This window comes from Semicossyphus pulcher, unplaced genomic scaffold, assembly GCF_022749685.1.
Source record: "Semicossyphus pulcher isolate SPU_LCO1_2020_fin unplaced genomic scaffold, fSemPul1.0.p SCAF_19, whole genome shotgun sequence".
In the NCBI taxonomy this organism is placed as follows: Eukaryota; Metazoa; Chordata; class Actinopteri; order Labriformes; family Labridae; genus Semicossyphus; species Semicossyphus pulcher.
The window spans coordinates 14,378,881-14,394,682 of record NW_027211692.1 but is presented as its reverse complement, the minus strand read 5'-3'; the positions used below and the strand labels follow the sequence as shown (position 1 = coordinate 14,394,682).

The following is a 15,802-nucleotide window of genomic DNA, read 5'->3' as shown; positions in this document are numbered from 1 at the left end:
TGCTCCGGCTGACCTGACTGCGCCGTGCTAAAAGGGGGCTAACCAAAACCAGGTGGGTGTGTTTCTCTCGCTGTGTGTGTGTGTGTGTGAGTGTGTGAGGGAGAGAAAGAGAGCAGTATGAGTGTTAGCCGATGTCCTGCGCCTGGGCAGCATCACAGAATCTCATTAAATAGTGAAGCTTTCACAGGCTGAGTGGTGAGATCTTCAAGATCACAGCCACTTTCTCTGTCGACGGGACTCGGGGCATTCCTTACTTTATATTTCATTTGTTTCTTTGCACTCAAATATTACATTCCTTTGTGAGAAAGTTCTGCTTTTGTTACCTTAAACTCATGAGTAAGTTATGTATAGAATTTTGTCACGAGAAAGTATGTTTTAAAAGAATTTTTCCCCAGTAACATTTGTGCATTATGACGAGCAATTCGCCCCTGGAAAAGGCACTGTCAGTCAAAGCTGTGTTCTCTGTAATCGATAGAATCAATAATATTTGAAATTGGCGCCATGGCTGTGGAGAAAGTTGCACAAACAGCTTGTGGTTTGGGCCATTCTACAATCCTACATCACCCAGCGTGCATTGCGCCCCTTCCTCTGAAAGGAACGGCCCAGCGAGAGACGCTGGAGTGAAATAGTACCGTCTCGCTGCAGGCGGTGTCTCCGAAAATAATATGAAATCCAACGAGAATATACCGTATATATACTGGATCGTCTAAAAAGTCTTTGGGTCTGCAGTCAAACATTTCAAACCTGACGATTCTGAACAAGACATGACATCGGAGGCGGGCGTCCTACACTGAGGAAGTGTAGTTTAGCACAGTGTTTCTGAACTTGTCCCGCTTCAGGACCCACCACCGCCTCCCTAGTGACCAATTGCGACCCGCATTTTTTAACCAATTTTATGAAATTAAAATCTGTGCAGATTGCAAAAGAAGAACATAATCCCTCTACAATTCATTCAATCAGCCTTTTTTCAACAGAAATAAACAAAAAAAAGTGCTATATAAAGGCAACTACTGTGGGGATCAACAAGTTTCAAGAAAGTAAATATAACTGTAGCTAGGATTACCCAATCAGTGGATACATGGAGCGTGAATAAACTACACTTCTACCGCATGCATGTCATAGGAAACCCACGTCCTTCAAAATAAAAGCACAGCAAAGACTTTTTGCCACAACTTTTTTTTTTTCAAAATACACTTCTTGGACCCACTGAAAACAGCTCCGGGACCCACTTTTGGGTCCCGACCCACCAGTTGAGAACCACTAGTTTAGCAAGCTCCCTGGCCTCCGCCATATGACACATTTTACATAGTCTGGTGGAGGTTTTTTGGCCATCCTTCAAAGGCACAGAGCAAAATTGCATTTTTTTCTACCATAATGACATAAGCCCCTCATAATAACATGATAGGACTGAGGTTGAAAATTGGCGAACTGGCCCTTTAAGTAAGTGCTCATTGGTTAGAGCTGGTATTAAACACTCTCCACACAGACTGCTTAAGTACAGCTTTAATTCACCGTTAAATTGGAGAGGCTTTGGAAGATAACGGACAAGTGTTGTTAAAATAAAGCAGAACACAGATGAAGGAGCATAAACTGTCTGCGAGACTGAAGGAGCTCTTTATTAAGCGCAGTGCTGTTTTAGCGTGATTAGAATACAGAGTCCTGCCCTGCCCTTTACCAGAAATAACACGCATTTGACTGCATTAACTTGATGTTAAACTACGCTGTGCATGTGTGTGTGTTTGAGTGTGTGTGCGCGTGCGGGGGGGGGGGGAGAAAAAAAAGTGCAGCGCTCTCCATTTTTCGATCCCCGGCTGGTCAGCAGCTCTTTTATGAACAACTCTATAATTAAGAGAAACACCACGCAGCTAATTACTTAATTGGAGCAAGGTCTTTAAAATGAAAATGATGTAATCTGAATCCAGGAAACGGGCTCGATTTTCACATACATGAACGCCAACACACAAACAGGCACACGCGCACCTCATGACCTACAGTCCTCTTGACATGTAGCCATCAAGCAACCAACTCTTTTCCCTTAGTTGGGTTGTAATTGATTCTCCCTTTCACTATGCTGGCTCCTGACAGGCTGTGCGTGTGTGTGTACGTGTGTGTGTGAGGAGAAGGGACTGAGACGCAGAGAGGCTCCTGTTTGTGTGGTCCGCTACAAACTATATTAGTAAAGGTCACGGCCGCGTGTATGAGTGTGTCTGAGTAGTAATTAATTAGGCAAATGGCCCCCCACCTCCTCCTCCTCTGACCTCACTTGTAGTCTAATGACCTTGGCACCGAGTAATACATCACCCTCCTTTCTTCTGTAGCCTTATTGGACGAGATCACACAAAATGACAAAACAAGAGTGACATCATCATTTGCATGTAAATCCAAACCTCACCTCATCCTCACTGTAAATTATTTCCCTTCACTCTGAAATTACAGGGAAGAAATGCATGAATTGCTGCGTGACTTTAATGTCCAGTCAGTGCTGATATCTTTGATTCCTGTCAGCTGTGTGAGAGGGGGCGGGGTCAATCCTCCTCCCAGCATTACATTATGAGTGTGCTCAAGTTTTAAAACAGCGTAATGCCCCATGTAATGACCTTTCCCCCCTACATTCTCTGACTGTCACTTTATCCCACACACTTTGACAACCTCCTCTTCATGACCCTCCTTCTTTCCTCCTCCTGCTGATGTCACAGCCACCTCTTGACCCTACAGATACACGAATCTGACAATCTGACATTTTTAGACAAATAGTGTAAATAGGGTTAATTAAAATCCCAAGATCACGGGATGACGTGCATCATGTTATCAGGCTGTGTTAAATAGTTGATTCTGATTGGTTGGCATTCTGAGGTCTGTTATTTTTCGATAATACACCGTTGCCATGAAGAACAGACCGTAGCTAGGGGTGCAGCTCAGATCACACAATCCTGAGGGCTAGCTGTAATCATATCAATCCACTTAAAGAAGTCCGGTAAATTTGATGTCGGCTTGTTTACAGTGGGAAAAAACAGAAAAGAGATAAAAACAGGTTAAAGGTTAAAGGTTAAAGGATGCAAAAACTGACGGCTACGACAGGACAAAAATTAAGACAACACATTAAACAGAACACAGCACGGGATACGGTGGTGTTTAAAGATGGTGATGATGTCAACAGACTGACAGTGAGGAGAAAGAAAAACACAGGTGCTGCGGTACTCAAGCTGATTCACACAAGTTCTGCGAAGGCAAACACTTGAAAACCATCGATACGAAACTTTTCAGTTTGTGTTCAGTGTACAAGATCCACTTCACATGTGAACAATGACATATTGTATTTATATTTCTCTTTAAAGCTCCTGTGAGGAACTTTTGGTTTGTGTTGATTTTGGCGCCCCCTGTGGACAAAGCCGTACCTCTTATCTCTTTGCTCATTTTCTCCTGTACATGCTTAAATTGTGGTTTATAATAAAAAACTCTCATCCTGCTTTCTTTAACAGTCGTATGTATCACTCACTTTAAATTTCTGCCCTGGAAAATGTAAACAAAGGCAGCCTGCAGTTGATCGCTTCGTCTGACACCTACCCCCCCGCCAGCGGTTTCAGTATAGTATAACCATATAGAAATAATCAATCTTGTTGCTGATGGTCTGGTTTGCTTTTGTAGGTCATATAGAGTAATCAGAATTAATTTCTGTCTGTTTCATGACCAGATAAAAACTCCTCACAGGAGCTTTAACTTGTATTTTACTGAGAATATCCTAATTGAGATAGGATACACGATAGGATGTACGAGGGAGTCCTGGCCAAGACAGCAGCCTTTAAAGAGAAATTACATCAAACAATAAATAGGCTAAGCAGGAACAAGAAATGTGCATTCACTGGTCCTAAAATTAGAATCATCTGTGCTACTAAAATACTGCAGTTTAAGGTGACTCTTCAGCTCATACCAAGAACTGACAGGCCAACAGTCTTGCATGAGTGGACATACATGGTTTCAATGCATCATGTGAGTTTAAAATAGTTTCTTTGCCACCATTATTTATTGTTTTTTTTCTATTGTTGTTCTGGTACATTGCTCTCTGTTTACTGAAAAGATACTCTTTTAAATTTCAGCGAACGTCTCCCGTCACACACAAACACACACATCTGTTGGGAACTCTCCTACAACTTCCTTTCTCCCGTCACACACACACACACACCATATTCTTAAATAGAGACACACATGTACGCATAACAGCCCCCCCCCCCTTACACACACACACACTCTGTTAAGTGACCTCTGATGTCTAATGACAAACTGTCATGGGCCACCACATGGCCAGAGCCACCCAGGATGCCAGCACTTTGACCTGTAACAGTCTGCGGGTGTGTCTAATCACTGCAGTGTGACCACCCTGTTAGACCGCACGAGTATACTGCTGCTGTGTATGATCATGTCCAGACGCACGCATGTCTCTGTGTGTGTGTGTGTGTGTGTGTGTGAGAAAGCTACTTTGACAGACCGGGAATGTTTCCAGTTAGCGCAGCAAACTCTTGCTATTGCTATTAAAACATTATGTAATGCTACATTTAGCTCGTAAAACTGGATGTAGTTTGTAAACATTTAACAAATAAATAGATGTTTTTGAATTTAATGCCTAATTTTCAACAAATTTCTGTAATACTATCCAAATGTAAACAGATTACATAGGAAAAATCTGGGAAATGTATCAGCCTGATGACTCAAGCCAGGTTGCTGAACGCACATGGTAGCATCTACATCTACTGGTAGCAGGTTAATTGATAAGGGTGACCCAAGGAACGATTACCAATCACAGAGGGTAAAAGGCTGCTGTCCATCATCCGTCCACTTGACCTGAGTGAACACAGGTTGGGAGCTTGCATGCTCAATTTCTGTGTAATCTAGCCTATGGCAGAGATAGCGTGGCTGCTATCAGGTCAAACATGCCATCCCATAGATATCCTTATAGAAATGATTATGCTATAGGCTCCATCGCTGCAGAAGTGACAGCCGCACACCGGGCAGCATCAACATCCCATTACCCCGGGACAACAAGGGGTCACACGGGGTTAGCGGAATTCGGCATGCGGGACCAGCAGGACAACGGGGTCACCTAATCACCTTGCCGAGCCGTCTCCGAGGGAGAAAAGGGGTGGTGGGGAGGGGGGGGGCGGGAGGTTAGGTTGGGGGTGGGGGGAGAAAATCAACTTTAAATTTGCAGTGATGAAAAATCAATAACGCAGTAATTGCTTGGCTTATCACCGTGCAATGAAACAAATTGGGAGGAGAAGGAAGGCAAGGAGAGGGCTGCCGTCCGTGCCGCACGCCAGGGTTTTTTTGGCTGCAGAGAGAGAGCGAGAGAGAAGGAGAGAGAGAGAAAGAGAGAGAGAGAGAGAGAGGGGAGAGGAGTTTGGGCTTCAGTGGGCCAAGGCAAGGAAAAAAGGTCTCCTCGTGATAATTAAATCTTCTCACACTGATTTTCTGCCAAATGTATTTCCCCGGGGACCATAACTCTGATTCAGTGCTTACAAGCCTTGCATAACTAATCATTTCAACGTGGGGGGAACCACAAACCTGAATGAAGAGGGAGGAGAGAGGAGAGGGATGGCTCGACTGAATCTGTGGCACTATTCATCTCCAAATCAGTCATTATTTAGGCAGGACACAAATCAGACACAAGTGTGGAGTCTGTAGGATGATATTAGAAATACACCTTTAAAGCGTAATTGATTGTCAGTGTGCTTCTTCTCACAGCTCCATACAGGCGGGAGACATCCTTTAATTCCTGGAACAAATAGAAGCCATAAAGCCCATGAAGTGTCGGCTCAATATTCCTCTGACTGTTCCTGGCATGATTGTGTTGAACATAATAACACAACAAATAAGGCCATTTATCTGAAGTAACGACAGGAGATGAGGCTAACTCCTCTAATCAATACTCAATCGATACAAAGCAGATTTTCTTACATCAAAATCACTGAGACAGATCTTCCTTCAGCGCAGAGTGCACAAGAGCAATACAGAGCCTCCCCGGAGTCCTCGGGTGGCTCACATATCCAGAGGAGAGAACGGTGTAAAAAAAAGTATAACGCTCTATCCACCCTGAGAGAGGATGCTGGGAACTATAATTATAGCTCAGTATAATTCAGACACTCTCCTTATTGAATCCCCATGTTTTAGTTAATGTGATGAGATCATGGACACAGGATCACTCGTGTTTACCAGCGGATGAATTTCACCGCTTGTCCTTCAAGTGGCAGAAGCGAGGAGGCGCGGCGCGGCACGCCACACCACGGCCCCGGTAATTAAAACATTTAAAGCAGAGCCAGCCCCCCTGTGCTCCCGGGGTGTGATATGGGGGTCACGCGCCTGTAGATTCTAATTTGCGCACCATTTGTATTCATGACAGGCACGTGCTAAATATTTAACAGCAGCCCGGCAGGAGTTTTGTATTGTTAGGCTTTCCAGGTCAAATAATTTGATTTCAAGGCAGATTACATTAAGCGTCAATGTCCAAGCCACCACTCTCACTTGCCTCTCATTTCCTGTCTTTTATTACAGGCGAGATAGGCCCGAACTGAAGGGATACGGCTTTGGATTATACAAGAGCTTGTTATCCGCGGATTAGTTATTATTTTCAATTAGAAAAGGGATCACACCGTTTATTACGGACGCACACACCCACACTGGTATTGCATGCCGAGCGGAAATTTTAGCTGACTGACAAATTGTCTAGCCGAGCGTGTAATCACACCTAACAAGAGGAATATTATTTCAAACAGATGACTGAGCGGCCGCGTGCACCCTTAATGACACTTCTCTTATATTGATTGTGAGGCATCCTACAAGTCTCTTTTCTATATGTTGAACAAGCGAGGCAGGGAAACCAAACCCAGACATTTTCTGCTCCAGCCGAGGCCTCGTGGTGATTGACAACAGAGCTAGTTAAACGGTGATGAGGCGTTAATGGATGCTAGGTCGAGGAAGTGAAGGGGAGGGGGGGGGTGGTGGCGTTGAGCTGGAGGGGGGCCTGCGGCTGAATATTTAATGGTCATATAATTCCTGAACACAGACACACACACACAGGTACACACCCAACCCATGACCTGTCCTACACACCGCGTAATTAGGGAAACAGTCCTTTCGTTTAGCAGCCAAAAGAGCAAACTGTAGGTATATATCCCCCTAATGATATGGGTTAAAGAGCTATTATACGTCTCATTAAAATATATGATCTCCCAATCTGGTGCTGGTTTGAGGTAATGGGGACGGAGCAGCAGAAGGGCTAAAACACCATCCGCAGGCTATAGGCTGGTGTCCAATACATATCTACATAACGCTGAAAGAGGGGGGCACAAATGAAACGATGCGTCCGTCAGCGCCTCGTGAACGACACACAACACTTTACTTTCACTCGTTCAAGGTGGGTTTAAAGCCTGATGAAGCATTGGTGTGTGCGTGGGGGACAAATTGGGGTTATGAAGCATTTGACACCAATTTTCAAGCCGACTGGTTCCTTTCTCTTGAGCTCTGCTGGACATTAAGCAGAGACACAGAAGAAACCTAATAAAGCCTAATGGGGCTTTAACTGATGACAAACCTGATCACACACTTAAACATGCTGTAATACTGAGGAGGGCGTTTTAATCATCTTCTTCATCAATACTTCCCTCATATAAAGAATGGCTTTACAAAACACTTTACTGAGAGTCTGAGCGTGTATAGTGGAGACAGAGGAAGTGTGTGTGATAACATCTGGGACCCTCTACTGAAGTTTGTTCAGGGTAAGCACTAATTTGTAACCACTTTGCTGCCCTTAGTTCTAACATGTTTTTCTCATTGGTCTACCTTTTAATGAGAAACTGCTCTGTTTGTTGTCTAAGTATGGATGTGGCTGCTATTGTCAAGCACGTGTTGTTTCTGGGGCGCTGGTTTATCTCAGTTGGTAGCGCAGACGCCCCATGTACGGAGGCTACAGTCCTCTGATCGCAGGTGCGACTCCCGAACATTTGGTGCATGTCATCCCCTCAGTCTCTACTCCACACATTTCCTGTCTCTCTTCGGCTGTTCGGCTTTACATAAAAGCAAAAAGCCCCCCAAAAAATCTAATAATCTAATATAAATGTAATAACATTAAATAATAGTAATAATAATAATGTGTTGTTTCTTTCTGTGGGTACGGGGAGATAATTATTATTTTTGTTTGTTTTAGCTGTTTTTGTTTTGTCTGTATCTATGTGTAAAAAAGCTATAAACCCCCCCCAAAAAATAAAAATAAAAATAAAAAATGTCATAAAATAGCTCCTCCAAAGTCTTGTTTCATCCACAACCAGTTAGTTAATTTGTCCTAAAGGAGTAAAGAAACTGGACAAACATTTATATGCGGGAAGGAACCAAAAGAGAATTAAACAAAATAGTTTGAATAATAATTTTAAAATCAAAACATTTTATCGTTGACAACTAATCAATTAATCGATACAACTTTATTTGCAACAGCTCTGTGAATCCATTGAACTTTGAAAAACACGTTAACAAACTCCACGACAAATCAAAGTAAAATCTAAATGAAAACAAATGTTAGACTTACTTCAATAACTACAGATTTTTGGTGCTATCTAATACCATTTTCAGCCGGCATTTCCCGTCTAACAGCTTTTTAAATGTGAGGATGCGATGCTTCTCTTCCTCATATAAGACAGTAAACTGAATATCTTTAATAATGTAAAGATTAAATCACTGTCTCATTGCTGGGTGTTATCTATCTGGAGTTATCACCTGCTTCAATTGATGGAAAATGTGAGACTAAAATGATTCTTCCTCTTGTAGGCAGCATCTCAAAGTGATTTGAACCCTTGTTTCCCCAATATACATATATGTATGATGTTTTTATGTGTGTGTATGTATATTTCTGTATGTATAATCTGTAATATTATTATTACTATTGTTCTGAGTACTTGTAACCAAGTGGCAAGCGGCTCTGGGAGGCGCTTTTGTTTGTTTCCTTGTTTATTTCTTTGTTTATTTTTGATTCTGGGGGATGTTTTCTGATAAATTGTGTATTTTTGCAATTGGTGTCTTTTTCTTTCTTCTATCCACGTATTTGTCTTGATAATTTTGGAAATCACAATCCAAACATCTTATATGTTTATCTTTTTTTAATGAGGGTAAGACCAGTCAAACGCACTGAGATGATTGGTAGGTTAGTCTTCTTCTTCTGCAGTTATTGTCCGTTTAAAGACGTTTCTAAGAAGAGCAACATGATTGAAGTGAGAAAAAAAGAGGAGGAGAAAGCACTTCCTGTATCTGACAGTAATGAAACACAAAGCAGCCCGTCCCCTCCTGTTGGAGGTTTGATTCATAATCTCGGCTGCGTCACATACTTAGTTAATTGTCCGACCTTACAAACCTCCCGCAGTAACTCCGGTTATGCTCAGCAGCCTGTTTAAAGTGCCAGCTGACACACAAACAGCCTGTGTAACACTGGCAGTCGCTCCTTCTTATTATAGCTGGACACACTATGTGAGCTAAAAGCCTCCTGGGCACACAAACAACATCTCTCAGCTTTAATAGCCTAAACAAGGCAAGCAACTAACAAAGGAGCCATCCTCCCCGCTCATTCCTGCACCCTTTTCATATCACATGTTTCCTTTTTCAACCACCAGCATCATCTGGCTGCCCTTAACCAGAGAGCCAAACACTCCTTTTAAGTGAACACTACTTTGTTAACTGATGACCACGGGGTCAGTTATTGATCCTTTCCTTTCTCTCTCTCAGTGAAAACCCTGCTGATAAAACTCCCTCTCTCTCTCTTCTCGCAGGGCTCCGCAGTACGCAGCCACAGTTGGCTACAATAATAGCGTGCATATCATAGCATGAATCAGATCTCTGTGGTTTCGATTAGGGCTAAACTAACTCAAACGCATCGCCAGTCTAGGATGTGAATCTATTTATGAACGAGGAGTGTAGGTGGATGTGTTCTTCACTTCTCCCCTCCGTTCTCTTTAAAGGTTTTCTCATTTCAGTCGACTTAGCGGTTCAAGTGTAAACTTTCTAGTTGTGTTGACCTCTCAGAGGCCCTGCGGGGAATAAGGAGACCCCTGGTGATCTGATGTTTAGCAGCAGCAGTGGCCCACCTCCTCCATTTTAGCTGCGCTGCGAGGAAGGGCAAAAGATAGAGCTAGCTAACTATGCCTGTGTGTGTGTGTGTGCGTTTGTGACGCTGCCACAGGCTTCCTTCGCAACTGAGGCAGGGGCAAGTCATCGGGGCCACTTTGTCACGGCTCTCTGATCTCACTTCATGTGTCCCCGTGCAGGGAGAAGAATAAAATAATGGTCCTCGAAGGCATCGCCTGCACAGCACGCCGTACCGCACTGCTCCTCCACACAACCAAGCACAACACCTTATTTCACACAGAAGGAACAGTTGGAGTGAAGGATGAGAGAGCTGTGAGCAAAGGGGAGAAAGAGTCGAATGAATCCAAAAAAGAGGCACCAGTGCTTTGTGAACTTAGCTTAAGAAAGCTGTTTGACTGGGAGCCTTGCTCTGTTCGCCCAAAGCGAGGCACTTAGTCACCACTTTGGCAAAGCTTCCACACAGAGCAAGAGGGAAGCAGGGGAAGGGAAGTAGTGAAAAAGAGACAGAGGAGAGGGCAGGGGAGGAGGGGCGGTAAATGGTTTTATGAGGACAAATGGAGTTGAGAGGAAAGACGGAAAATGTGAGGAGAAAACAGAAAGAGGAAAGAGGAAGAGACAGAGCGCTCGGGCCGAGAGAGATGAGATGTAATAATGTGAGAACGAGGCAGAAAAAACTAAACAGGAGAGAGGGGGGAGTGAATTCTTCCAGGAAGTGCGGCGACAAGAGGAGGAGAGCAGGGCTAATTAGTTTCTGATGGCTGGACTTTCATTTGGCTGAAAGGTCAGCGAACTTTAAAGGTCACGATGCGGCGCCTGCTCGATGCTAAAACTACACAGAAAGAGCGGAGGGAGAATCCTGCAATATAAAAACACCCACACTGAAACAAATTATGCTACTAAACACGCCACACACACACACTGAAGGTGATAACAGCACATGTGATATTTATATTATGCTCTGGTCAGAACAGGGACCAGGGTCATTATTCTATCTAAGGACTTTCATTACTGCCAGAACATCCACCGCAAATTACTCTTGACTTTATTTGAATGTGTATCGAGATCATCTATGTGTGTGTGTGCGTGTGTTATATTGGTGCTAAAGGTGGTGGGGGGTTTCAGGTTGCCAGGATAAATTTACAGCCTGCACTGCTAAGCAGATTTCAGTGTTGCACACCTACTATGCATCTTTATGTAGATTACAGCGGTCTAATAAAGAACTAAGGAGTGCAATGAGGATCAAAGTTTGTGTTTGTGCGACGTACAGACGAGCTGTGACGGAAGAAGTCTGCTTTACAAGACACAGGGATGTGAGATAATGTGTAAATGTGAACTTGTTAAGAGTGTTTAAGTGAGAACAGTAGCTGGTATGAGGTTTAAAATGATATATTTTGTGTCCTTTTCTATCATGTAAGCTTTATAAAACGTGTCTAATCGCATCATGTAAAAACCTGATGTGTATCTCACAGTGTTATTTCATTATGTTCAACTTTAATAAAACATTTTTTTGTTATGTTGTAATGCTTTTTGTTTTCCTTTGTGACTCTATTGTTGTTTGTTAAAGCCGATACAGTATTGATCACAGGCTCCACGGTGGATCTGTGACGGACAGAAACACACATTACTCACCTTCCTCCTGCTTCTTGCGGGCCTCCTCCTCTCTCTTGGCTACTTTAGCCTTCAGCACCTCGTCCGTCTTGGCTGAGAAGAAAGAACAGCACACGGCAGAGTCAGGAGCGGAGCAGAAGCCCTTCGTTTCATTACACAAAATATTTACAGCATTTTTTTTAGAGATGATGTTCGTGCTGACAATCTAATCAAAACACATTTTATTTATATTTGATTTTCCTATTTACGAAAATACATATTTGCACACCGAGTTGTTTCTGAGGGAGGTGTTATTTTTTGAAACAAATTGAGAGAATGTAAAAAAAAACAAGTCAACAAAAACATGAATCATGCCTCCTTCTCCTCGGCACCCGTCTCTGCTTCTCCTTCATACCCCTGTAAAAGTCAGCGCGTCTTCCTGAGAGGTGTTTATCGTCTCGGCATAATGAAAAGCTTAAGAGAAAGTGAGGCAGCGGGAGTAAACACTCGTCAGGGCGTTTTAAGCATCTCTCATCACCAGCCGTGTTGTCGCGCATCCCTTTTTTTCACGCCGCCTTTCCCCCTGAATAATCAAGATGTTAAGCCACATTAAAAAATATAATGCCATGTATGGCAGGACTATCAATACTGCCTCTAAATTAATTACATTTCCGTTGCGGCGCATCATTTATTTCGCAGCGTTAGGGCCTCGGCGGAGCCATTTGCCTTTATTGCTATCTCACTTGGTTGATGAGTGAGCTATGTAAAATTGAGTCTCCAATATCATTACACTTAATGAGTTTAAACTTTGAGAAAAAAAAAAGAGGAGGAGAGAGAAACAGGAGAGGAGAGCGAGCGGATGAGAGAGAAAGGGGAGGAGGAGAGCTGTGCACTGTTTTGGGGAAGTTTATACAACATAGGAGTGGGTGTGAGCGCTTACAGAATGTTTGTGTTAGGGCACAGCTGTGGGTGTCCGAATGTGGTTTAATGCACCACTTGAGATGCCGCTGTACGTATATGCTCGTTTTGTGTCTGGCTGTGTGTTAGATTTTGCGCTGCAAGCAAAGATGTTACATAAAAACACGTCCCTGCGTGTGTGTGTGTGTGTGTGTGTGTGGATGCAGAAGGCCAGGGGTTGCGCTCGTCTCCGTGTGACTGCGCTGCTGTTTTTGTTCAGTAATTGGCGTAGACAAAGAACCCGTCACACTGCTGTTATGGCTGGTTAAGTCTGGAGGTTCCGCATCTTTACTAACAATGACTCTACATGGTTGACTGAACCCTCCTCTACCTCCCTCAGCTACAGTGTGTGTGTGCATGCGTGTGTGTGTCTATGCAACTCATCTATTTCTCTTAGCTAACACAGTCATAATTTAGTCAGTCTGTGTGCCAAAAAATACCAAACCATGAGCTGCACCGTCCTGCATCTTTCTGCGAGTGCATTCATGAGTTTTCCTGTATGCACGGTGTGTGTGTGTGTGTGTGTGTGTGTGTGTGTGTGTCTGTGTGTGTTTTTTTTTGTGCGAGCGAGTGAACTCCTCTCTGTGTTCTTCAGTTCCCACTTTGCTCGGGGCTACCGAGAGGCAGGTAGGAAACAGAGCGGCGCTGGTGGTGTGATGGAGCAGGAGGGAGAGACGGCGGGGAGAAAGAGGAGGTAGATGGGGGCCGCGTAGGAAAAAAGGGAGGAACTGACGGTGAGGGAAGGAGACAAACGAGCAGAAATAAGAGGAAAAAGCTTGCCACAAACATGTTCACACAAACAACAGGAGTGATTTGTCGCCTCTTTTTGTTTGCATGTTTATCCTCCACCTCGATCCCTTCATCCCTCCCCCAACAGGTTCTCTCATCCTCTCGCTGTCTCTTCTCTCCTTCTGTTTTGCCCTCTCCCACCCCTCCCCGTTTTCATGCTTTTCTCTTCCTCCTCTTGCTCATCTCTCCAGTACACTGTGCCTGGGGGCGATAGCAGCAAATCAAACTGTTTATCCATCTCTCATCAGCGCGCTGCCTCACGGGGCTCCTGCCCCCTCAAAACAATGAAAGTAGGCCTGAGCGCTGAGCCAGGGATACGATTTAATTACATCAATAAGGAGCTCTGCTTTAAAAAAAAAAGATAAACTACAAAAAGATACATTACAGCAACACTCTGCTGCACTATCATGAAAAGTCTTTTAACATTGTATTTGTGAAAAGCCCATCTGCAAACACAGACATGTCTGTGTGCAGAGGATGTTATTGGAAGTATATTTCTCGCCAACTTAGCAGCTCCAGTTCATTGTAGGATAATTCTGTGATGGACTTTTATTAGCGCGGGTAATAAACGGCCCGGTGTTGGGGAGAGGAGAGGCCTTTCACTTCATTTAGACTTCGTTGGGTCTTGGCTGCAGGGGCGGAGGGAAAAGACGAGGGATGGCAGCAGGAAGGGGCGGAGAGCGTCAGTGAAATCGCATTGTGATTATGAGTGTAATTGCAGCTCAGGGGCCCAGGGGCCATGTAGCTGCGATGGCGCTAGGAGATGTTTTATGCACGGCAAAAGGGAGAGGAAGAAAGTGAGAGAGAGAGAGAGAGAGAGAGAGAGAGGGAGAGTGGGAGGGAGAGGCAGCCTGCCAGAATGTTTGCAATTCCTTTATTTTAAAACAGGATCTCCTCTTCTATCTCTTTTCTTTTCCTCCTTTCTTCACCTCCTCCTATCCTCCTCTCCTGTCCTCCTCCCCTTGGCAGGATTAGCTGGGTCTCGTTAGAGGGGAAATGTAATAATGCTCCCACCAGGTGGAATCGGGCCCGCTCCATTATCAGCCGGGAGATGGATGGGCCGTGTAGGGCCGGCGGGGGCCACGCGCGCACGCAATTTAGATTCAATAAACTGGCAAAGCAAGACCCCCAATCTGATTTATCTCTTACACGCCGCCAATGCTTGCTGCTACGATGCTGATTCCCTATTACCACTCAGAGAAGGACTATTCATTGGATGTAAGGCACGGCAGTCAGAGAGGCTTGTCGGGCCCCCGGGACGGCAGCAAAACAGATACAGCAGAGGGTTAATACGTTTACACACAGATAAGCAATTAAATCTAAGGCTGAGGTGAGTTATAGAGTTATTAAGGAGGGATTGAGGAGGGGGGAGAGGGTGAGAAAAAGGAGAGGAGAGATGTTATTCAACACAGGAGTGTGGTAGCTCGGGCCTAAGGCCGGCTACAGTAAGCATTAGAAGTGAGAGAGGCGATCATATTATAGAGTTCGTGAGGTGAGAGAACAACAGAAGAGCAGCAGTCTGCCCACGTTGCTCAATAAACTCGATACAACACTTACAAACTGGAGCTGCTGAAGACAGAGGTCAGCGCGGCAGTTATCCACTTAGTCTGCGTGAGCTTATCACTGGGTGTATGTATGTGCGTGCATGTCTTCATGTCTAAATGTAAGTGGGAATGTGTTGGCGTAACAGGCATATTCATATCCACTGCATACCTGACTTTGAGTATCACATTTGACTGCGCGTGGTTTGTGCATGCGTGCGAGAGCAGCAGTTAGGGATTGCGCCGGCGTTGGTAGCGGTGGGTGTGATTCGGTCCAGCCGCCAATCAAAGTGAATCTGAATGTCAGCAGGAGAGGAGGCGTGATAAATCAGCCTCACACCCAACGACAAACAGAATATTAGAGGCAGCGCTGCGCCATTGGAAAAATGTCCCTTCCAATCAGCCGAGCACTTTACAGTGAAGCTCGGCAGCCGGGCCCTCCGACCGGCGCTGCATACCAGAGAGACACGTAAGACAATAAATAAATAAAGAAGAGACAGACAGGTGGGGAGACAGGCAGACAGACAAACAGTCAGGTAGGCACAGTGACGGATAGCGGGCCTGACAGGCAGAAAGACGAGACAAAGAAACATAAGAGCAACAATGAGGCAGGGGGACAGACAGGTAGGCAAGCTAACTGACATATAACAGGCCTGACAGGTAAGAAGATGGGACGGACAGGTGAGGAGACAGACAGCAAACTGCTGGGCAGACGGACTGACAACTGGATAATCATAGTACAGAGAAATATATAATTGCTGCAACAATATCACAAGTGCTACAGTCCCTCTGTAAAGGAATGAAATGTAGTG

The 15,802-nt window shown here is 44.4% G+C and overlaps 1 protein-coding gene across 1 annotated transcript in view; it reads right to left on the bottom strand.

Moving 5' to 3' along the window:
- rsrc1 (arginine/serine-rich coiled-coil 1) overlaps nucleotides 1-15,802 on the bottom strand; it is a 122,666-nt gene that overhangs the window by 10,943 nt on the left and 95,921 nt on the right. The window contains exon 7 of the mRNA XM_069668872.1: nucleotides 11,746-11,817. Within this exon, the coding sequence (XP_069524973.1) occupies nucleotides 11,746-11,817 (72 nt within the window). The remainder of the gene's footprint in view (nucleotides 1-11,745; nucleotides 11,818-15,802) is intronic.